Source organism: Aphelocoma coerulescens, chromosome 1A (genome assembly GCF_041296385.1).
Source record: "Aphelocoma coerulescens isolate FSJ_1873_10779 chromosome 1A, UR_Acoe_1.0, whole genome shotgun sequence".
NCBI classification, from domain to species: domain Eukaryota; kingdom Metazoa; phylum Chordata; class Aves; order Passeriformes; family Corvidae; genus Aphelocoma; species Aphelocoma coerulescens.
In genome coordinates, this window is record NC_091014.1 from 57016124 (window position 1) to 57041097 (window position 24974).

The 24974-nt window shown below is 43.1% G+C and overlaps 2 protein-coding genes across 6 annotated transcripts; one reads left to right on the forward strand and one right to left on the reverse strand.

Annotated features, from left to right (window-relative positions):
- The first annotated feature begins 236 nt into the window (after positions 1–236).
- MTERF2 (mitochondrial transcription termination factor 2) lies at positions 237–8963 on the forward strand. 2 transcript variants are annotated; one of them, XM_069002942.1, is made up of 2 exons: positions 237–440; positions 4452–8963. In XM_069002942.1, the coding sequence occupies exon 2, from the start codon at positions 4478–4480 to the stop codon at positions 5672–5674; it is 1197 nt and encodes a 398-aa protein (XP_068859043.1). In that variant the 5' UTR covers positions 237–440; positions 4452–4477; the 3' UTR covers positions 5675–8963. The 2 variants fall into 2 exon arrangements, with proteins under 2 accessions (XP_068859043.1, XP_068859041.1); XM_069002940.1 differs by lacking the exon at positions 237–440 and adding an exon at positions 536–1709.
- On the reverse strand, positions 8302–23597 carry TMEM263 (transmembrane protein 263). 4 transcript variants are annotated; one of them, XM_069002946.1, is made up of 4 exons: positions 23498–23597; positions 20025–20086; positions 14756–14825; positions 8302–10947 (listed from the first exon to the last, which is right to left on the reverse strand). In XM_069002946.1, the coding sequence occupies exons 3-4, from the start codon at positions 14817–14819 to the stop codon at positions 10661–10663; spliced, it is 351 nt and encodes a 116-aa protein (XP_068859047.1). In that variant the 5' UTR covers positions 14820–14825; positions 20025–20086; positions 23498–23597; the 3' UTR covers positions 8302–10660. The 4 variants fall into 4 exon arrangements, with proteins under 4 accessions (XP_068859047.1, XP_068859046.1, XP_068859045.1 ...); XM_069002945.1 differs by lacking the exon at positions 23498–23597 and adding an exon at positions 23094–23114; XM_069002944.1 differs by lacking the exon at positions 23498–23597 and adding an exon at positions 22637–22730.
- Between the last annotated feature and the right edge of the window lie 1377 nt (positions 23598–24974).

Here is a 24974-nt window from a genome sequence, read left to right on the forward strand (position 1 = left end):
AAGAAAATATACTGGTGTAAGACAAGCCTCCCACCATCATGTCGGTGTTACCGAATCAAAAGAATTATCTGCTTCCCGTCAGAGCACACTCAAGTATCCTAACTTTTAACACGTTCCATTCTTTGCTATTACATTACTTCGAAATTATTTCTTTTCCAAATATATATTTTTTTTTCCTATTTACCCCACTACTTCTCTCTGCAAGCCGTTTTAACGCAACGGCCTTTACTTTTCCCAGTGCCGGTGGAGCCTGCTTTGGCAAGCGGCGGAGGCTCAGGCGCGTTCGCACGGGACGAGCCCGTGCCGGCCCACGCTGCGGGACAGCCACGTCCGCCGGCCCTGCGCCTCAGCGCCCGCCCCGCCCCTCCCCGGCACATGGTACGTGCCCGGCGCCCCCCGCGCGCCGGCGGTGGTGCGGTCCGGCGGCGGCGGCGAGGCCGGTGAGCGCGGGCGGCGGCGGCGGCGGGCCCGGGGCCACGGGAGCGCGGCCGCTCTTCGGCCGGCCCGGCGCCGGGGCACTGGGGCGGAGGGGCCGGCTGGCGTTCCGCTTGGCCTGCGCCGACCGCCGGCGCGGCGCTGAGGGTGGGGCGGGCGGCGGGCAGGGGCAGAAGCGGCTGGGGAGGGACCCCCGGGCGCGGGGCGCCGCGTCGGCCGCGGGTGACTCCGGCAGGAGCGGCACGAAGCGGCTGCGGGAAGGGCTCTCGGGGCGGGATGGGCCTGCAGCCTCTGCTCCCGTGCTGGCTGCAGGAAAACATCCGTCCCCAGCCTCTCCGCCCCCAAGCGGAGTCCAAAGGGTGAGAAGGGACGGTCCAGGCGGCCGGGCTGTGGGAGCAGGCTGTGATGGAGACCCTTGTTTTCTCTGCGCTGAAAGCACTACCACCTGATGACCAGTGGTTTAAATAGTGCGGTGCGTCCTTAAGCACTTTTCAAATGTCTTTCCTTTCCTGGATGTAAGGAAAAGCTTTTTCCCCATAAGGACAGTTGAGCAGTAGAACAGAGAGGCTGGGTGGCTTCCATCCATGGAGGCTTTAAAGACTTGATTGGACAAAGCAGCCTGGATCCTGCAGACTCTGCTTCGAGCTCTTGAGATCCCTTCAAACCTGGGTTATCCTAGGATCCTCTATGTTTTTTTCTAGAAAGCTTTATGTTGGTCTAGCGTATCTTTTATAATCCTTTACCTCATTTCCACCATTAATGCAAAGCAGGGATTCATTTTTTTTGTAAGTGCAGAAGTGTGAATATTTACTGTGCATTAATGTACAAAACTGCTACCTATCGCTACCCAGTTTCCTTCACAAACTATTCAAACTCTGTCTACACTGCTCTCTTCTAGGTAGATACTTAATCTTCCTGGTTAAAGGTCAATCTAGGCATTCAGTAGTTTCATTTAATTCTTTACAGCCTACTAAGTTTCCTGTAATGAGAATGGTAGTGGTCAGGCAGTCATACTGTTGCCCTCTTTACTAAAAGAGTTTGTGAAAAATCCAACATGAGTAAAAGTTTGGGTTTGCTAATTTTCAAAAAGTGAGATGTTAAGTCTCAAAGCACACATTCAGAAATTCAAATGAGGGATAAATCAACCAGTTAATCGTTGTATCCATTTCCTATAGAAGATCTACGTAGAAGTCTCCTTAGATAATGAACCTTATAGCACCCCTTTGCTCTGTATATACAGGTCTCTGCAAGTGTGCTAGCAAGCAGGATCACAGGTAACTTCGACATTAGCCCACTTCCTTATTGCTGTTCTTACACTTGGTGGTGCAAGGGTGCTACTGGCAGTGAGAGCAAATATCTTATCTGAGCTGGCTGGGTTTTTTCCTAAATCTCTCAATTGGTTTACAACCCCAACAGCAATCTAAGTATGTAAAAAGTTACAGTGTGGTTCTGCACATTAGAACATGCGTTAGATCCAACAAGAGCTTTAAGAGAACTCTGAATTCATGAAAGCAGTTCCATACCCTGGAAATGTGATACTGTCATCTGGGGACTTGGAAATACATCGAGTAACTCTGATATTCTTGGTTTCTATAGAACATCATGACATTCAAATTCATTAATATTATTTTGTATGTTGTATTTTGCATAGGGCTTTTTTACAAGGGCTCCTGAGTACCCCAGTCAAATGAGTTCTGGCAAATAGTTTTCCTGTCTTTTACAGTACTATTCTGTGTTTCTGATGATCCTTACTAACAACAGGGAAAAATCAACTATGAAGCCAGACATTTTTAGGAAATGTAAAGCCCCTTTTAAGTGAATATAACAACCATTCCCATGTCAGATTTTAGAAGAGCACAATTTACTATATCAGAATTTTTTAAAAGTAATAGTAAAAATTACAGTATTTTAAGGGACTGCATTACTCACAAGGCAGTTTTGTTTAACAGCAGGATTACACATTGAAGTAAAAGTAAGTAATGGTTATTTTTCCAGTTTGTACTTTGGAAGTATTATTTGACATCCCAAACAATTTTACAACGCTTCGCTTTGCTGGCAGCTTCTAGCTGAGCTGAAGCATTAATGAATAAAGCCCTGATTCTTCAGAGATTTGCTTATTCTGACTGGACCCACTAAACTCAGTAGGACTGCACAGAGTGCTCAGACACAGGCAGTTGTGTCACTCCTGTAGAGGAGAGGTTTAGTTTGCAGTCACTTTTTCAGGACATGGAAAGGTCAGCACACAAAACATCTGTGACTTACCTATACTTCCAGTGCTTTCAGGGTTACTGGAAAAAAATCACTTGTTCTGTGCTGGGGCTTGGGACAGCACTTCTGAAGTCACAAGCTGTATGAAGACAAAACCATCCGCCTTGAGGTTCTGACACAAGCAGCTCATTAGGAAATTGGTTTTGCCTTAGAGGTGTGAAATAATACTAAAGAACAAGTTATCAATAAACAGCTTCTGTTAATAACATAAGTGTGCATATAGGAAATTGTCTTACTGTTAGTTTATGATGTAGTAACATAACAATAGTCCGGCTTAGAAGCAGAAAAAAAGCAACCTAAAAGCAAAGGTACACTTTCTTGAGATAAAGGATTTACCTCTAGAAAATATTTAACCTTACCTGGCAACTAGAAAGAGGATCTATCACTAAAGTTCTTTAAACAAACCATGTACTTTCTTAGAAGATGGGCTATAAGGAAGATTCTAGGGCTCTTGTACAGCTGGGCAATAGGTATGTTGGTCTGTTATGTAGGAGATGATATAGCAGTATAACAGTATATATAACAGATGATGATAACAGTATTTTCTCTCCTAACAAAACAAAAAAAATAGAACAACAACAACAAAAAACCCAACAAAAGTTATTTAACAGTGCTCATGCAGGTACCTTTTGAAGCATGCTATACTTAGGGAGAGGTGAAAGCAACTGTCCAAATGTTCTCACTTTCAGTTTAAGCAGTTTTAAGCATGTTACCAGCAGTAGCCATTTGCAGGAGTACTGCAGAGATCAGCAGTTCTCCCTTTCACACTCAGTACTTCCAAAGGGTTGTTACGAAAACACCCCCGGGAAGTTAAAGATACACTCGATGATATCTTTGTTTGACTGCTGCGGCTCCTTTGCCCCTGCAGAGCAGGTGACAGCACATGTGCTATTGGTGATAACTGGGCAGCCAGTTTGAGCAAAGGTGAGGTGTGGGGTTGGCCCTGTGGACTCCAGCACAGCCACACACCTATTCCACAAGGACTCTGCCTACAGAAGAGACCTGGAGGCAGAAAAAAAGGCATTGGTGCAAGGGGCAGCTGTAGCAAAATACGTGCTGGAAGAGGCAGGCGAAGGCATGGAAATGCTACTGTGTACTTGCTTCCTCCCCCAAAATACCAGGGTGCTTATTCAACATCAATTAACACACTCAGCTGGTGAAAAACGCTTACATAAGGGTTCATGTGAGTTTTTTTCTCCCTTAATTATATAAAGAATGATTTTAAAATGAAGTTACGCTACAAACTGCTGCTGAAGCAGCACTGCGTGATGGGTCTCTGACACACGAAAGAACAACTCACACTCCAAATAATGCTTGAGAAGTTAAAGCAAATACATTCATAAGAACTAAGAAAGATATTTAAGCTGCCATTTTTGTTAATTTAGTGGGATTGCTGTCAAATGAAACCACATGAATCATTTTTCTCATACAGCGTGAGTGATCTGTAATGCAATAACAATGTTAGCTGCAAGAAATGGCTGACAGTTTGGAGCTTGTATGACTGCAGGCATTTATATGAACAGAGCACTGCCCCACGTCAGGTCTGTTGCATCCATGTTACTGTTCCAGTGACATGTCCATCAGAACATTAACCTTTCAAAAATAGTCTTTTCTCCCTGCTTTCATGTGAAAGCTGGATTTTGCACCAGTAACTAAAACCACTCTTGAGAGTAATTTCTTATGCCAGCTCTGTCTAAACATCAATGATTCTGACCATTAACTCATTCCTTAAATGTGTTTTCTTACAGTTGTTGTCTCCATAGGACTGACTTCCATGATGTTGAGAGGAGTCGCTCACTGTGCAAAAGACACATTCACTCTTCTGTTGACAAGATCTCAGAGCTGTAACCTGGGACTGAAGTTTTCATCAGTATGGCCTGACGTAGCAAACAGAAGCTTCCTAATACATTCCAGTTACACAACTGATACCAAGTCAAGAGAGGAAAATAAAAAAACCCTTGAGAGTCTCTACAGTTTGTCAGTTGACATCACGAAGATACGGAGACTGAAGGAATGGGTCCTTCTCCAGGATGTGGCCTATGTTAAAGAAATTGCTGGTATATTACAGGAAATGGGAGCAGATGAGACCACTGTAGCCAACATTATAGAACGCTGCCCTGAGGCAATTCTCCACACCCCAGCAGAGATAAACTCTCAAAGAGATTTATGGCAATTAGTATGCCAGAATAAAAAACACCTGATTAAATTAATAGAGCAATTTCCAGAGTCTTTTTTTACTACTGACTGTCAGCAGAACCAGAAGGCAAACATACTGTTTTTTCAAGAGCTGGGACTTAAGAATAATATAATCACCAGGTTCTTGACAAGTGCACCCAATATTTTCTATAATCCTGTTGAGAAAAACAAAACCGTGATAGAGACATTACAAAGAAATTATTTAAATTTAGGGGGTTCTGAAGCAAATATGAAGATCTGGATACTGAAGCTATTGAGCCAAAATCCATTTATTTTATTAAATACCTCCACTGCAATCCAGGAGAACTTGGAATTTCTCCAGAAGAATGATTTCACTGACCAGGAAGTTCTACAGCTGCTCTCTAAACTTAAAGGCTTCATTTTTCAACTTAATTCTACCACTATGCAGAAGAGTATGCTTTTCTCCAAAAACGTCTTTAAGTGCAGTGATCAAGAACTAAAACAACTAGTGCTGAAATGCCCAGCCCTTCTCTACTATTCTGTTCCAGTTTTGGAAGAAAGACTTGAAGGACTACTGAAGGAAGGAATTTCTATAGCGCAGATTAGAGACACACCAATGGTGCTGGAGTTGACAACACAAATAGTTCAGTACCGAATTAAAAAGCTCTCTGCATTAGGATATGATATAAAGAGTGGAAGTCTAGAAAGCTTGAATGGTACTAAAAAAGATTTTGAAGTCACTTATGGTAAGATACAATCAAAGAAGGAGAGACCTATTTTTAATCCTGTTGCTCCTCTACACATTGAAGATTAATTTGAATGCTGTACTTCAAGTTACGCAAAAACAAAAGGGAAGTTGGTTCTTTGAGAAGAGATGGAACAAAAGCAATCTTAACCAGACTGTAGTTTTATACTGTACTTTGTCCAGGAGGGGTCTTAGGTACAGCTTCATTATACAGTTGTAGTACTCTAATGCTTTCAAATAATATCATAGAAGTAATAATTATGATAAAGGTTGCTTTTTTCTAAGGGTACCTCAGATGTGACATTTGCTTACCTGATGGGGCATTAACTGCCTTAGGTTTTCAGCTCTGTCACTGCAGTCGAGCCTGTGGTAGTGATTAGCACAATTTTTATCTGAGGAAGACAGGAGGAGGATTATTTTTCCAGCAGCGTTCATCAGTCTGCTGCTTCAATATCTTCAGGAAACTCTCTTGGAGTTTTATTCCTTATTGCTGAAGTAGCTCTAGCTCCTGGATCCTGACCTGCAACAGACTTGATTTCTTGGATAGGAAAGCCCTGTCCTGCGCACAGGGGCGGGACATTTTATTTTTAAATTCAGTGACTGCTATGGTGAGACCCTAGTATGTTTGTGTACAAACCATAATGCAAAGAAACTACAAGATGACAACCTTCACTTTTCTGAGACTTCAAAATTTACTTACTTTTCAAAAGGTTTGGGACACGAGGAAATACATTTATTGCTATTGTATAGTTCTTAATCTCTTCTAGCAAGGCTCGGGGATAAGAAAAATTAGGGAGAGACTCAAGTCTCAAATGACGGTAGGAGAAGAGGAAGTCATGCTTTGTATTAGGTGCAACAAAACTCTAGTCTGTAAACCACTGGTGATTAAAAATGACTACCAGATTTGCACACAGCTGCAAGTTTCTAAATATATGGGTGGCACTGCATCTCAGATAACACCATATGACAATTGGCGACAAGTGCTGGCTTTCAAAATAGTAACTATCAGCATTTAAGTTCTCAGGGGATTTGATTTCTTCTCATTTATGGGCTGTGAACGATAATATAAAATAGTAGTATCACTGACAATCATCTCAATAGAATTAGGATCATCAGTGATTTTATTTCTCACTTTCCTACCTAGCTATTCCACACACATTCCCTCTTGACAGCAGAATAAAAACCAGCTATACACCACCCTCACTCCAGGCATTATTCAAGGTCATTTTTAACACCCATTTTGGCAGCAAGTCCAGGCCTCCATTTCTTAAAATGCGGTTTTGAATTGCTAAAGAAAGCTGGTATTGAATTACTGGTACAGAGGGTGGGCTGAAAGATGATGATTTTATATAGTCTGCCACCTGCCCTTCCCCAGGCTGTGCACTGGGGAAGGGCAGCAAACACCTGGTAGGAGCAGTGCCAAGATCTCAACAGCTGAAGGTCTTACACTGAGCACTCTGCAGGCGACTGTGGACATGACAGGAGCTCCTGGGGTAAATGCCACTCGTGCAGGAGCGCGTGCGACAGTGGCAGGAATTCAAGAAGGGGACGTATCACCAGCATGAAGAAAATCAGGCTGTGGTACTAGGCCGTGTCTATGCTGACCCTTTCAAAACAGGTGACTGTTTTAAGAGGAAACTGGTAAGACAGCCGTATTAAAAATTCATAGGAACTTGCCTTTGTCACTTTCTGACTGTCCTTCCCTGCTCAGCTGTTAAACAGACCACAATATTGTCTGAATTCAAAAGCCTCCTTCCCCTCAGACACAAGGGGGCATTTCAGCTCTCCAAAGCTCTTCATAACACAATGTGTAACTGAGCCAGAGACCTGATTGGTGGCTTAGGAGGAAAAGGAAACCAAGACATTAGAACAGTGCTTTCCCTGAATATTTAGTTCTAGCATTTCTACAGTTGCCTGTTTTACAAAGTTCTTGGAACAGCTTATTCCCATCACATTATCTCCAGTGGCAACAGAACAGGACAAGGATGTACTTCCTTAACTGAGTCACAGCCTGAATTATCACAAACTCATTTTGCATTCTGAATGTTTCAATTTCTCTTCCCCTTTCAAAATAAAAGCATGAGCAGAAATGCTTTTTCTCTACTACCAGATAAAAATTCAGTCAATCCTTCATTCATAACTCTATGCCTGGGACCTGTTTCTGTCTTCTTCACAGGATTTATTTACAATAAAACCTCAGGAAAGCTCCCAGTCACCAAAACACTGTATTGCTGAAATCCTCATCTCTTGTTACTCACAGTGACTGTGGACCAGCCTGTGAGTAAGCCTTTCATTACATAGCAAGCAGTCAGGCATACAAGTTGCCTTCATAAACATTTCCCCTTTTGAAACGGGGACTGGGAAAAGGAAAGTGACATAAAGCTACCACAAAAACAATCCCAAGACATAAGAACAACCTCACTACTCCCCCTGAAAATTTCAGCTCCATATTCCATTCAGCTCACTATGATCTTAAAAGTGGGTATTCCTAAGCATCATTGATCAGGGGAAAAGAAGATTAGTGCAAAGGATTTTGTGCTGTGTCTGTGCACAGCTTACACACTGAAGTTACAGCTTTTGTTAAGAGCTGGTTGGTGCTAAGTAGATACAATTAAAAGACACTCTGGAGGCATGGTAGTGTGAGAAGATGGGTAGCTAAGTATGCCTTTTTCCACAAAGCTAAGGAAGCTTTCAAATGTCTGAAACAGCAACAATTTAATGTTTCACAGGTGCCAGGACAGAAATGGATCAAGTTTTTAAGATGAAGCAAGTTTTATAAGTGAATGGAAAACACACAGGATATAGGAAAAAGCTCTTTGAAAACTAAAACCATATGCCATGTAAAAGTTTCAGTTACAAGACTCAAAATAATAGCTACAGGATATGTTAAGAACAAAACGAAATGAAGTGTTGGCAACTCTTTACATACCCAACATTGCTTATCTCAGACCACACTTGTTTTGCTGCAAGTTTCATAGTTTAAAAATTAAAAAATATAATAAAAAAATGGGTTTTCAGAAAAACTATTAGGAAGGGTTTGGTTGAGTGTCGCAAATTATCACTGTGCTCCAAACAGGTGACTCTTAAAGAGTTCAGTGGCAGCACTTGGGGGACATGGCTACATTGGAAATTGCAGCAGAGCAGACCATACTAAATTATATGCTGCAACTAGACTGCCTGCCTCTGATACCCAGGCTAGCTCATTTCTAGAGCTAACTGGTACCTCTAAACTATACTATATGCAGTTTTCTTTTGACTATAAAAAAAAGTTAAAGGCTTCCATTTGTTGCATAAACTTACCTCATTACACCCTTGCAGCAGATCAGAACCAAGCAGCTGGTGCATCTAATAGAAGGAGCAGATGCCATTTCTTGGGTTTTTTCTCTCCCCACCACCCCAAGTTCCCATGCTTACAAGTATCATGTTTCCAACATATACAATTACTGATATAAAATAAAGTTGTTACAGAGTGCAGTTGAAGTACCAATGGCTCAGAGAGACTGGGTGACTACAGTACCATAATTCAGACATGGTGTACTTTCAACACCCATGAACAGAGGACTAGGTTTGACAAGTCATATGTTTCGATTTTTTTGCATTTTTAAGAAGTCCCCCCATATATCCTTCTAGTACAACCACAGCCACTGAAAAAGTAAGCGTACAAGTTCTCCATAGAAACACAAGATTTTAGAAAATACTGCATATACAACAGGAACAGATGCCTTCCATGGGCTTCCAAAGAGGTTGCTTATTTGCAAAGTCAGTACACAAATAAAAGATCACAAATGGTTTCTATTTTAAGGCAATCTCACGCTGTGCCATTTCAAGTGCATTTTGCCTCACACGCTGCAGAGGATGTACACATGCTCCCATTTGAGGTGTCAACATTTGGAATCTGTCAGTATACAAATTACTTGAATCTTTTTTTTTTTTTAAGGCCTCATCTACCATTTTTGGTTTGCTTTAAATAAAAGTATTGCATTTTACTCAAAAATCAAAATGAAAAGTATAAGAGACGTAGTGAAAAATTCCTTGCATTTGCTTAAAAGAGCAAAAAGCTAACCTGGTGCATCATGGAGTTGAGAGAACAGCTTTGCTAGTTCTTCAGCGGTTTCCAGCTACACAAAGGAATTTCTAGCAAGTTAGACAGTTGTGCTAGACGACCACAAACATCAGCCCAGTTGCCACAGGCTGTCATTTTTTCTAGTGTCTATAAGAAGTTTATTAGAAGCAAGTTCTCACTTGCAGGAGATAGATGCATGTTATTAAATACACCTGAGATGGAGCGATCGTGTTTTCAGTAAAAATTGACAAAGTTTCAGATAGCAGGATTTATAAAGAGCCTAAAGCTCATTTTGTAAACTGCACTGAAACAACAGGAAGTTCTTTACACAGCTTCACCTGGTAAAAGATTTTTTTCTAATAAGGCATTAAGTTAGTTTACTCTTTATGATCCTTTCTACCATGTTGTTAAACTTTTTCACTTCTATCTCCCATTCTCATTTCCAATTTCTGCACACCTCCAGTCTCTTTGCTCCAGTCTTCACTGGCAGAATGCAGTCAGGGATAGTTTACAGGCTGCCTGCAAATACAGGTTCATAACCAAGACTGGGTACATCCAACAATGCTTTTACACAGCTGAAGGATCCTTAAAAAGAGGATGTGGAAACCACTGAGAACAGTAACTGGCATCTCGTTGTATCGATGGCATCGCAGAGACTACCGAGCCTCTACATTCACATTTTAGTCCAAAACTGCAGAAGACTTACAGTAAATGAATATTCAAATATGTATTACTCCTTCAGATACACTCACTTCTATAGTTATCAAATGTAACATTTCACCAGATACAAAGCTTCAATCTAGGCTCTAATAAATCCTCATACGCTGTGCTAGCCAAGCTTCTTCTGTCCTTTTCAGATGAAATCAAGTTACTTGCACAACTTGTTAGAAGATAGTGTCTAAGACACATGGCTTCTCATGGTCCCAATCTTAGCAGATTTTAATGCCACTGACACAACATTCTGGAGAATCGAGTATGTCTCAGTTTTGGTTTTAGTCAGACTTGTCCTTTTTCTTTCCTGTTAAAGGCACTTTACTTGCAACAGCAGATCCTACAGCCGTAACACCTCCAGCTACAGCAGAAACACTTCCTTTGACTAGACCCACTCCCACGGAAGGCACAGATGTGACCGCTGTTTTGGTAATTTCCAAGCTCTTCCCTCCAATCCAAGCAACACCCCCAATTGTGGCACCAACAGCTCCCTTTGTGACACTGAAGAGGCCACCAGTCACACGAGAAAGCATGCCAGCCTGCTGCTGCGGGTGGTCTTTGAGTGACCCTAAGGGAACAAACAACAAGCAAATCAATTTCAGCACGAGGATTTAAGCATTTTCAAAAAAAGTGTTACTTATAAGTATTTCCTTTTCTAGCCCAACAGCTATTGCACAGCCTATACTTACCTTGCAGGCTGCTTTTCTTGGATGCTCATACACCACCTAGTCCCAAATAACAAACAACAAGAAAACCAAGAAAAGAGCAAGTGGAACCATAGTGGACAGAGCTAGGGAAGAAACAAACGTGAAATAAAGAGGTGAGGGAGTCAGGAGCAGAAGTAACATGCTTGGAGGAGGACAATGAGTCTAGGAGGCAGTAGGAAAGAAAAATCAGCTCTAGATGCACCAGAGACCTCTGTCCAGCTCTGCCAACACACTGACTTGCCACTGCAACATGCCTTAGGAGAAGCAGCAGAACAGGTCTGTCCCCAGCACTCTCACTGCTGACAACCTGCATCCAGAGCACAGATTCCAAGAGTCACATCCCAGCACTCGTCTACTACAGGATGAAAACCAGGGTGAGCAACTTCCCATGCACTGCCAATGCGTTTGTGATAATGCCAGGACTGACCCAGGACTCAGAATTCATTAAAAAACTCTAAAGGTCAGAGTTCCTATGGGCACGCCTGGAATAATTCCAAAACAAAAGGTGCCACCTAGATGAGAGAATTTCCTACAAAGTTGACAAAAAGGAAAACAAGGATACAGAATAGTGAAGCCCAAAGCAGCAGAAAATACTGAAAGTCCTTCCAGCTTACACTAGTCTCCTATTTAAGAAATTGATATTGATAATAGAAAGGGTAATGGAAACTGAAAACATAAATGAAGCCTTGTACTTTAAGCCATGTAATACCCTTCCTGGTTCATTCCAGGCCAGCAGCTTTCAACACGAACGTCTCCAGCAAACATGCATTGCCAACACAAGCACACAGAGAGCAGAATTTCTATTTACATACAGAAGGCCTTTAAAGCATCACACTTGGAAGGAAGCGTGCAGAGTCTGCTATAAAATCCAATGTCTACGGATTATTCACTAGAGGACTTTTGTGACCAGACTAATAAAACTTGTAACAAAGTTGGTCAGAAACTGTTTCACTTCCACTTAACTGGTTCACTACAATCAGGGTGAAATAGGCATAAAGTTTCACACCACAGAATTTTAAGAGCTGATTTCAATGAATCAGAATTGATGTAAGGAAGAAATGATCCATCATAACTAACTTTAAAAATAGTAAGACATACAAACAAAAGTAATCTTTATGTGTTTTTCTTTACATTAGTTCAGGTAGCCAGTCCTTTGACATCTACTCAATTTCAGAAGTGTAAATGCAGAATGTGACAGTGTATAACTAACTTCTGGTAATGGCTGACACATTCAATTTCTGTCCTGTTTGCATAGTCCATGAGGTCTAGCAAATGCCCAGAGCTGCAAAGTTTTATTGCCAGTTGATTTCTGTTCTAGGATACACATCCCTGGTCTCCTTTTTTCTAAAGAGTATGTTTCCAAAGAGTACCAGACCATGCCTAAATCTATGGAGATTGTCTCAGTCACTTAGACATGGTGCTGACAACACCAAGGTTGTGGGATGATCCCCACATGGGCCCTCCACTTAAGAGTTGGGCTCAATGATCCTTGTGGGTGCTTTGCACCTCAGAATATTTACTCTGAGAATACTCTGATTTATGGAGCACTGAGAAAATGACACAAGTTCCCTATCCAGGAGTTGGCTCTACCAGGCTATCTTGCAGCCAGCTTCCCGCTGAAAGGAATCCAAGAACAAACAAGAATTTGAATGAAATTAGGTTGCAACAGTTGGTGCCACTTGCAAGGCAGAAAATACAGCATTAGAATAGCACTACTCATAAAAAGCAGGAGCACAAAAGCTTCTTCCACACATTCTTTAAAGCCTTTGGGCGCCAAGCTTGTTGAGTGTGATTTGAACAAACTACAACTATTTCTATCTTTAGGAAAAACTGCAAATTGGTTTTGGAATTGAGCCTTTCCTCTAAGGAGTATTTTGGCAGCCTACTCCAAGAGATGATCTTGCCAGCATTGAACTGGTATCCTTCCATCCACATTTTGGCCATCTTTCTAGGATGGTGTAAATGTATCACGTATAAGGCCTTGCCCAACATTCAAAATGGGGTTGTTTTTCAATGGTATTCCAATATTTTAACTAAACTCATAAGGCTTGAAGAGTGCATGTGAACCAGAACCAAAAGGAAAAAGCCTCTTCAAGGATGGAGTTTACATTAAGATGAGCTGTGCTTCATTCTACTCCCTCTAACTACACCAATTTTCCCCATCTATTTAGACTTCATATTCAAACTGGTTATTGTCATACTGAAAGAAAACAATGTGCAGAAGAAAATATGTCTTAGCTGCTCACAAATTTGAAATAAAACTTTGGAATAACCAGTGATGATCAAATTCTGCTGTTATGCTCTGAATCTGGAAAACCTCGTGAATATTCTAGGAAGATAAAAAATACCCACTTGTTTCACTGCCTTAATAAAAAAATTGTTCTAGTTTTCAGACCACTGTTGACTTTCTACACATGATGTTTACCATGTATAGAATACAACTGAATCTTTAAGGCAAAAAACCCCCTAAGAACTAAGCAAACAAAACACAGCCTTAAAAATTAGACTTGAAGGTAACACATTAAGGTATAGTTTCCAGTCTGGCATTTGCTAGCAGAAATGCTTCTGGGATCTTAACACCAAAAGAGCAAGAGTTTCTGTCCTCATACCATGCTACTATAACAAGTTCAAGTATAACACAGCTGAAGAACCACTGTGCCATGAAAATCTACTCCCTTTCCTCTCATCTTCTTCCGCTAGTGTTTCCTGCCTAATAGTTGTCAAGAATAGAGTGAGTTATTCCCCTTCAACCCTTTCTGCTACAGTTAATGGATAATACTGTCATTCAAATGAAGTAAATTGTTTGGTTATACAACATATAAAAGATGAGGTGAAAAAAAAGGCAGACCAACAAACAGAACTTTAAAGGGCCATTATAAACTGAAGAGCAATGAACCAAGAGGAATCACAACTCACCGACCTCTACATCCAACACATTTGGTTTTAAAGCAAGAGCAGACAGAACACAGACAACCTATGTGCCAAGAACAGTTTTTGATCTAGTATGCTTCCAGTCACATTATGTAAACAGGACTCTGCTCAATCCTGCCAGTCCACAGCTTGGAAGAAACTCTGCCCATTTGCAACTGCATTTCCTCTGCAGATCTAATAACCAGCTTAACATTCAGTTGATTCAGGAGACCATGACGTCACTTCGTTAATGAAGTCAAGTGCGTGCTTGTTTTTATGAAACTGTGAGATTGTGAACAGTTAGAACCACGGTTAATTGTATGATGGAAAACAGTCTCCAGAAGCACTAATGAAGTTCTATATATTTTTAAACACATCTTGCATAAAAGTCACATGCATTATGAACACAGCAACATGTCCAAAAATGAAGCTGGGCTCTTTCCATCTCACATAATGAATAGAAGAAATAAATACCCATTAGACCAATTCATATCTCTGGAAACTAATCTGCAAATTAAGTCCTTCAGTAACTGCCCATCTTCTCTATAATTTATAGGTACAGTTGTTTACTCAGTTATATTCACTGGCCTTTTTGTAATCAGGATAATGCAGAAGTGATCCAGGCCTATCTCATCCCAGGGATGGTTTGTTTACTGTTACATAAAAGAAAGTTCAAGTGTTCAGCTTGCAGATCCATTTCTTTAAGAGAGAACTGAACTTCTGAATAATTTACTTCATGTCATGAAAACTAATACATACCTTCTGGTGGTTCATCATGAAGGTATGATGGGACTTCCTGTTGACTTTTATCCATTTGATTCATTATTGCCTAAAAAAAGAAATTCACATGTGCTATACATATTTTCTGGCAAAGCATAAATGTAATCCATTAATCCAAAATTCAAGTAGCTTAAGTTCCACAAAGAGAACTTCTTTTTCATTATTAGATAAGCTAGCAGGTCCTGTCAAACTGCTCCTATTTTTATCATCAGACTGTGCTTTTGCATTCTTAAACCAGACTCAGTACTTGAAAAAGGTGCTCTCCACCACATCAGCAGTCTTGGTGAGAGCTGCCACACCACCAAGTGCATCTCAAGAAAAAAGCAATCAGGAAAACAACAAGCAGGAAAACAAAACAGCAACTGCTATACAACAGCTTATGTTTAAGTACTGAAAAAGAAAAGCCTAGTGATCATAGAGGTGGTGGCCACTAGAGAAACAATAGCAGCATGCTTGTGAGATCTGCTGATACCTGGAAAGCTGTTTTAAAAAAACAAGTCCTTGCAGCGTAATTTGAACAAATGCCATGAAAACAAGATGGAAGAACAGCAACAGAAACACACAATTTATCTTGTCACAGAACTGCATAAATGGTGCAGTGACAGCAGCAGAACTAGGCTGTTTTAACTCTACACAAACTTTCCAATGAAAATGTTTCAGAAAAGATTTTTTTACACCAGAAGCAGTTTACTAGAGCAGTTCTAGAGCAGCAGTGCCTGACAGGGGAAGCATAGGAGAAAGCTCAAATCAGCAGCTCTGCTTACAGAATTTTTCCTCTGGAGGGGAAGAAAGTAATAACCAGTCCAGGTTTCCTTCCTGCTTTCCTCCCCCACCAAAGCATGCTTTGATATTAAGTCCTGCCTCCTCCCCTGAATCTTCCTGCTAATCTTGCTTTCCCTCCTGAGCAGGCACCAAGGTCAGAAGGAAAAACAAGTTGCGTTACACCAATCAGCATCCTTCTCTCTTTCTGCCAGTGACCTCTTAGTTCTCTTCCCTCTGCACAAGTCTTTAAATAATTTAATTTCTTCCAGGAGTCAACAAGCACCACAAAAATAATTCCTCCTTCTCTTGCTGTGCCCAGATCTCTCTGTACCTCCTCTGGGTGAGAAAGCAGTGGTTGGGATCTGAAGAAGGAATGCGGAGGCAGAAGCAGGTGGGAAGACTCATCTGGAAAACAAGAGCTAAAACCCTCACAGTATTATTATGAAGTTAAAACATCACAGTAAAAACTGGCACCCACATGCTAAATCACAGATCTTTGGATGAGAAGCAAGCCTAAATTGAACATTTAAGAGTCCTCCCAATCAGCACTAAGGGTATCAGTTTAGGGCTCAGAAAACACAGTACCTTTACACAAGAAGCTGAACAGGAAAGCAAGCAAAAATACCTACTACCAGGATGGCCAATTTGATGGAAATGCTGAACAAGTACCACTCAAAAGCCAGACATGTGAACATGATCGCTAAGAAACAGGAAAATATCATATGATATCCCAAGTTGAGAGGAAACCACAAGGATCATTGAAGTCCAACTCCTGGCCCTGCACAGGACAGCCCCAAGAATTACACCATGCACCTGAGAGCGTTGTCCAAATACTTTTTGAGGTCTGTCAGGCTGGTGCTGTGACCACTTCCCTGGGGAGCCTCTTCCAGTGCCCAACCACCCTGTGGGGCTGCCTTTTCCTAATATCCACCCTAAACTTCCCCTGACACAGCTTTATGCCATTCCCTTGGGTCCTGTCACTGGTCACCAGAGAGGAGAGATCAGTGTCCGCCCCTCTGCTTCCACTGGTGAGCAAGTTGTAGAGTAGCAACACAGCAAACTGGGAGACTAAAACACATGAGGGCTAAAAGACAATTTTTAGAAGTATCAATTATAGAACTCCTTGTTATTTTATTTAATCACAAATAAGGGGGGAAAAAATTTTAAAAAGAACCTGACCAATCACAGGAAGCAACTGAAGGCAATCAGGTTCTGGAAAAGGACCTGATTCAGATACTACATGACTTCTTTGCATTCATCTAATGCAAGCTGGAAGAAATACAAGGTTATCATCCTCACTGCGTGAAGTCCCAGGTAGGTTTGTTGCTTTTTTCCAACTTGAAATAATACAAAGCACTGTAAGAAAGAGTAGACAGAAGAAACTGACAGGCCTGACATTATTCAATCAAAATATCTGTATCAAGATGAAGCAACTATGTTCCTAATTAACATGTGGCCATTTCAGTCACAAAGATGATTACCAGGAATGTGGAAGGAGTTTAACCACTGCCTTAGGGAAAGTCCTAAAGAGAGTAAAATAAAAGTCAGAGCCTAGCAAGTCTTAGTTCAAACAAAGGAATAAAAAAGTGATCAAAGCAGTTCTAAAGCAGACTCAATGGAGACAAATGAGTAAAGACAGAGGTAAATTATTTTTTATAACGAACTACCTCCACCAATTTATTTGTATCTAGACAGCATGTAACTCCTAAAAGAACACCAGATAAAATTGCTTCCAAAATGTTTCTGTCAACAATTCCATATAAGAGATTCAGAGAAGTTATCGAATCTTCAGAGGACAGAGAAAACACTGTCAGGGATTACCAACAAGTTTAGAGGGGAGTTGGAATAAGGTACCAGTTTTGGACATAGGCAGAACACTAGAAAGCGTCACAAGACTTCACACAAGGTTTAGTATTTTCTGCTGTTAAGGAGGTACCGGATACAGCAACCCTAACAGCAGATACAGCCCAGATGAAGCCCCTAGAATCTGTTGTACATGACATAATATCAGTAGTTAATTAAGATAAGACTTGTCCAATAGAAAGAGTTAGAGTAAGACTGGCAGACAAGACAGGCAAGGGAAGCTTTCATAAGTCTCCACAGTCTAGCTTAGACTGTCAGATTTGGTTTCAGTTCCTGCAAAGCTAAATGAGCAAAGCAATGTATTGGCAGGGGAATTTCACAGCAGAGTTTCTAGTCTAGTTAAAAAGTATATTAGTGTAAAAATAGCAGCACATGTAAAATCACAGCACTATATACAAAGAGTGGTTCAGATTAGGCATTCTTTCCCATTACCTTCCGCAGAACTTCAAAGCTACATAATTCTTGACCCCAAGCTTCTCCTTAAAAGTTAGACGGGAATACTACACAATATGTGCAATTCACATGCAGTGGTTTAACACAATTGCAACAGAAATATTTCACTCACTCACAACTACAAAGTGGCCTATCTTATCTTGTGCAGCCCAGGCACTGGCAACCAGCTGCTATAAGACCCCAGAATTCAACAGAGAACTACACATGCCTGAGAACAGCAGCTAAGGCAAGTAAGTCACTGTTGGTAGGACTGAATTTGTTCTACACAGAAGGGAGCCTTCAGGGGTTTGTAGACCAGAAAGTTGAAAACTACTGTATGATGGGTGGTTCTACAGATCCTAGAAGCACACCAGGGATGTTAGGTGGGTGGCTGGACCGGATGATCTTGAAAATCTCTTCCAACCTTGATGATTCTATGATGCTGCAAGAGATGTGCCCAACCAGACTGTACTAGGTTTTACTCAGTGTTCTATGATGTCAGTGCAAGCGAGAACCGAATGACATCACTGTCAGAAAAGGCTCACAGCCTGACCCAAAACACAGCTTGGCACGTAAGACCTCACAAAGCACAATTCAGGTCCTTTTGTTTTTCCGTAGAAGCTCTCCAGGGAATCACAGAATCAAGACCAAGATACAATAAAGGACTTCTACAGAAAATTTTCAAATATCTACATTCCAGTCTGCATTAAGCATCCTTGTATCCAATTTAACACATCGGGAAACTTGAAAGACTCTGAAAAGTGATCCAAAAATTCTGTGTGCTAAACAAGGTGCAGCATATCTGGTAAACAGGATATGCACAGGAACATGTTTTAAACCTGGCTCCCCTCCAGAGATTTAAGATGAGTATTTCTATTGACTGGAGGTCAAAGGCCTGGAATAATTGCTTGGTGGCAGATTACTTCATCCAGTCCTCAGAGCAAGAGGGTGGGAATATAACTTTTATCTTCAAAAACTGGAGACAGAAAAACAGAAGCCACTCACTACATTTTACATAATACCATGAAGGTGAAAGCACTCAATGCCACCTTTGACTACTAAGATCTAGGCCTGTATGTCCTGCTTTGCATCAGAATCCTCTGGTCATGAGACTGCAGTGTATCCTAAGGGATGATCCTGTTCAAGATTTCTCCTGAAGATGCATCCCCACAGAGAAGAAGAAAGCAAAATTCATGAGACCCAACAGAGATTACAACTCAGCTAAAATCGAAGGCAGTGACATGGAGATGCAAGTGTAAGACTTTTGCACAGAGTTAAGTCATTCAGACATGCTATAGGTTAAGGAACTCTGGAAGCTTGGAAGTTGCAGATTCAAAGTCCCCACTGTGCACTGAATCATTAGTCACAATGATTACCAGTACTGAAGGCGTATGCAACAAGGCAAAGATCTACCAGAAACCCGAACTTTGGAACTCTTCTGATAGGTTTTTCAGAATCTTCTTCAAAGTACAGTAAGACTGGCCAAAGAAAAAGGGAAGAATAAAGCAAGCAAAGAGATCTTTCTTTGGCATTTTCATCCTGTGATGCCAAATTCACTGACACTTGTGTCACTGCAGAAAAGCCTCCAGCTTCATTTAACATCTTCATTAAATGATGACATGGAATGAGGCAGGATCTCCATGAGGCCCAGCAAAACTCATAGGGACATTCATGAAGCAGAAACCAATCATATCACTGGCACACTCCAGTTTCCTTCTTCATCTGTGTTTTCTCATGTCAAGAAGTGGAAGCAAATTCAGCTCTTAAAAGAGATTTCAAACAGGGAAAAATGTAAACTACCTTTTGGGGTTTTTTCCCCGTATGCTCATGAAGATGCTATTCATTCAAGAGATAAGGGATAACTTCTCATCTTTCTTAACAACACATTAAAATAAATTATAGCCTTCACATGAAAAAGATTTAAAAAATAAAAATGGAAGTCACTCAACTGATTTGAAAGAAAACACACTTCCATATTGACAGAATACAAATACATAGAAAGCTGAAATGCTTTACCCTGTTGGAAAAAAATAAAGAAGAAATTGTTTAGAAGAGGGTTTTTAATTCAAGAGCTATTTGTAACATTAACACTGTTGTAAGACCCTAAATGAAAGCACCAAGAAGCTCTAGAGGTAATGGCAGAGCTACACATACATTCACATCAAAGATGATTAAAATAAAACTTACTCACCAAATATATTCCTTTGTGAAGATTTCTAGTTAGTTGTTTCCACAAAAGTATTCTGCATACACCTATGAGAAAGGCAGAAGGTTAATGCCATTTTATGGAACAGCAACTGTCACACACCTGCCATGGGTGTACAGTGGGAAACAGGAATACAAATCCTCACAGTATGGAGGAAGCACACTTGGTATGGCCTTAAGATACCACATTTTTAGAGATTTATGTCACCAAAGCACCAATTCCTTCTTGGCAACAGAGATATTTTTACTTGCTCTGTGTACTGCCATGAGGATTGCTATGAAGCACAATAATCCATGTTAAGACACAAATGCTTCTTAATGAGCCTGCAGTTCTTGGACAGTAATTTGTGTAAAGTTTTAGCCTTCCATTGAGAAGTGGGCTCTAACCATTGCAGACGTGTAACTTCCCGAGTTTTAGCGGATGTTCTCGGTGTCTTTCTAACTTTACAGACAAAAAGCCCTTCTGTCTCAGCACAGTAAACCTGGTCCAAGCAGCAGCCAGTGAAAACTGGCTTGTTTCAATGCCACTACTCAGATATTTGTGGGCAGCAATGAAACGACCCAAGGATGGGGCCAATTTCAGCTGGCAGCTTAATGCTGCTCCAGACAGCAGCCACCAGTGCTGGAACTACTCACCTGACAGAGCTGCAAACAAACCCATCTCCCTGTCTTGTTCCACCACAAAAGAAGTTATCTTCCTTCTGGCTACCAGCTATGCAGTTAGAAAGCCTGGCTACAGAGCTGATGGAAAACAAACAACCCTTGCCACATGCATTCCCCTCTTTCAGCAGCTACAGCAGATTTCTGAATGAACCTAATGTATTTTACATACATGGAAAAAAAATATTTTTAGGTATGATAGTTAAAGAAATAAATTTTTGGAAGAGCAACAGTGCTCTGCTCTCCAAATTAAACAAGGAAATAAACATGAAGCCAAAAAGGTAATCCCAGCCATGGCTGCTCTTCAGGGTACTGCTTCAGCTGCACAAGCGAGCCCTCACTATCAGCTTCGCTGCCTTACTCCTTGGATTAGGGCTTGTAACGTGCCACAGGTAAGTGTGCTCAGTGCTCTTAGTTCTCTCAGACACTACCCTCCGAGCGCAGCCAACATGGAAATGTGTGCTTCAGTTTGTTACTGCAGGGAAGAGAGTTGACTGAGCTTCTGCAAGAAGAGTCAGTGCTTACAGCACTAAAGTAAAAAAACAAATCCAGGCATGTAGAAAGCACGTAGCTAAAAACCAAGAGCATAGCAAGTATTTCAACAAACCTTCTGTTTAAAACCCAAGTTTCAAAATTCTGATTTATATACAAAGCAAGAGTGGATTGGAAGCAAGTATGCCCACTTCAAATGAAAAAAAGACTGCATTCAAGTAAAGACCCCAAGAAGTTGATCAGAAGCTTCCAGGTGTGAACCATGACTTACTTCCAAGCCTACAGCAGGCAGACAACTTCCTCCAAAAGAAATTGCCATAAGTAATGTACATAACAAGCTCACAGCATGCAGGATACTGAACACAGCTGGGAAGGTAATGCAACATATCAGTATTAAAAACCAAACACACACACCATGATTAAAAGCAAAAGAGAGGTATAATATCTCCTGCAAAAAAAGCCCTTAACTCTGCCCAGGACATTACTATATCATATCTACCATGGATGGAGAATCAACTATTTTTCCATCACTGTCAACTAAAACATAGATAGGGTCCAGAAGAGGCTCTAGGGAACACCTGATGTTGGCAATCAAGTTTTCTTTGATGTAATGATTTACAAGGTACAAAATCAAAGGTGGCATGAAACAGAATTCCCTTTTTCTAGTTCTCCAAAACTGGTTCCTAAGAAGCACGTGGTAAATTCCAGTACAGCTTCAGAAAGACCATGAAAACTCCATTTTACCAGTTCTGTCATCCTCCACTTCATGCTAGCTCAGTTTTCAGAAGAGCCTTCCCCATTTCTTCTTACACTTTCCTAATACCTGAGCTCCAGATCAGTCTCAGACTTCCTTTTCCAGAAGGCCCTCAAAGGCAAAACCTGACTGTGCCTAACAGCCAGCGATAAAGCAGCTTCTGAACTTCCCTGCCACCTCTGCTAATGAAATAAAGAATCTTTTCCCTAGCATCCACCACCTGTTTGTTGGCTCCTACCTGACATTTAGACCTGGTCACTTGCTGGACAAGGACCCCTTTTCAGTTTGTGCTTTTGCAGTGCTGTCCATTTCTACGCAGAGGAGGCAACACTAACTTTTCTGCATATTTAGCCACAGTTTAACAGAGAGCTTTACATGATATGCTGGATAACATTAACTAAGCAGTCTTAAAACTGATGTGCATACAAACCAGTATTTACATGCTAAATTAAGCAATCTTGTACGTACCCCAACAGTTATACAGGGGCATGCTGCCTGAAGCAACACAGTGGACACACTGAAACAAGCTACATGAGCTTGGTATTTATCTTCCTTATGGAGTGACATCCTGATTCAGAGTTCTCATTTTCAGCCCAATTATGAGCAGAAGAAAGCATTTAATTGCATCCACAGGGGCTGTCTCTGTGGTTCACACAATGACCAGAACCAGGTGTATGGCTAAAATAACTTGCCTCTGTTTCCAGGCCACATCACATAAACGCCTGGGCTAGGTGAATGTGGAAAGCTAAGCTGGTCCCAAACAGTTCACAAAAAAAACCCCTCTTCGTATGCTACTCCGTCAAGCTGGACTTGAAAGACATGGATGAAACAAAGAGCATGTTACTACAGCAAACATCCGAACACTTCAAAGTTTAAAAAGAAGAAAACCCGAAACAAAGCTTTTCCTAGGTCAGAGAATTCACGAGGCAGAACAAGACCATCCAGGAGCCAGGCCGAGGCTCCCTCCGCTGCCCTCCCTCCCAGGTGGGCGGGGTCCGCTCCTCCACGGGCGCCCGGCCCAGGGAGGGTGGTAGCGGCAGGGCAGAGCAGCCCACCCCGCCCGCGGCCCCGCACCCGAGGAACCGCTCCACACCGCCCCAGGGCGGCCCAAGCCCCGCAGTCCCCTCCCCGTCCTCCCGCCGCAGCTACCTGCGCGCCCGGCGGAGCTGCGGAGGCGGCCTGGCAGCGACCCCCGCTCGTGTGCCCCGCCGGGCCGGCGTGGGCACCGCCGGCATCCCTGCGCAGGGCGGCGGCACTGACGTGGCAGCCAAGGCCGCGGCGGAGCCGCTACTCCCGGCCCGGCCCTCGCTCCCCGCGGAGCCGCGGCAGGAAGCACAAAGGCGGCCGGGCTGTGCCCGCGCCGTGCCCGCGCCGGGGGCAGGTGGCGGCGGCTCCGCAGGCTCCACCGGGGCGCGCCCGGCGCTCTCTCGCCTCCTCCCCTCCAAATTCCCCTTTCTCCGCGGGGAGGCAGGGAGGACGCTCGGGGGGCCGCCCGGCTGGCGGCGGGGCCGGGGAGCAGCGGCCGCTCATCCCTCCCTCGTTCCCTCACTCACCGCACGGCGCTCGCAGTTCACTCGGCCCGCCCGGGCTCCGCTCAGACTTTACTCCTCCGCCCGTCCCCGCTGCCGACGTGGCGCCCGCCGCTGCCCGCCCTGCCGGCGCCCGCAGACCCCGCCCCAGCGCCCGGCGCGGCCCCTCGGCGGCCGGGGGGCGCCGCCGCTCCCGCCCCCTCCCCGCCCCGGGGGTGCCGGGACCCGCCGGCCCCCGCCTCCTGCGCCGCCGCCGCCCGTGCCCGCTCCCTCCGAGGGGCCGCGCCCCCGGGGGCCTGCGCAGGCCCGGCCCGACCCCCGCGGACCCTGCGGGCCCGGGGCCACCTTCGTCTCCCAGGCACGACGCGGGTCCTGCGGGGCCGGGCACCGAGGTGGAGGAAGATGCCGGGTAGTGGCAGGGCTGAGGAGAGCAGGGAAGGGGTGCCGGCGTTGCCGTAGCTGACCGGGATGCTTCGGGGTCCAGGAGAGGGGCTTGTTGCGCTCAGTTGGGCTGGGAAGCATCTCGGCCGAGAGGTCCTGGAGAAGACATGGTTCCTTGGGGGGGCACCCTGCCCGTGCTGTTGGCACAACGGGGAGGCTGCAGAAACTCCCTGCAGCGCACTCCGACAAGGAGCTGCACCCAGTCCAGTGCCAGCGGCGTCTAATCCCAAGGATCTGCGTTTACGTTAAGCAATATTTACATTGCGCCCTTTATCCCAGCTATTTGAGTGAGCTGAGCTTCTCACATGGCACCTGTAGAGAACAAATTCGTGGTAGTCATGGTTTAAGGGCACGGCTTGATAGGTAACTGCACCAATGAGGATAGTTGGGGAAAGACAGGTTTTATGATGCTCACCCCCTTCTTTGGGACTTCTCCACGTACATCCCTAGGCATCCCTGGGGATGAACAGTGACTTTCAAGTTTGTTAGATAAGGAAATGCTGGATGGCCGGAGGAGAGAAGAAAGGCACAGGTACTTTGAGTTTAGAAACAGAACTGCTCTCAGAAGCACAGGAGTACTAAATACTTTATTGAATGCTTCACGAGTTTAGAAAAGTTATGTAGACAAAATACCACCTCTGCTTCCTCCTTCATTTGTGTGTCAATGTAATCTATCAGAGCAATGCTGCATGGGATCAGAGGAGCTTGCTGATAACAGGGACTTGGCGTTCCTGACCTGCTGAACGAATAACATCCATATTCTCTTGTTTGGATCTGAATGAGTGAAATCATCGATGTGGGAGAATCCAAGCAAAACACTGAGGGTGGTGTCTGGTAGGGAGCACACCATGGACCTGTCAGGATATGGGAGACACACAGAGTGCATGAATTAGTCATGTTCTTTGGAAGTAATACTGCACAGACACACGGGAGTTCTACTCTGGGACCTTGATTTCCGTCTGGAAGGCTGCAACTCTGCAAACACTCAGTGTTTGCAGACTGCGTTTACTATTTAGTGTTTGCCTGCCTGGTTCTAATAGACGACACCTGCGACTGTTGA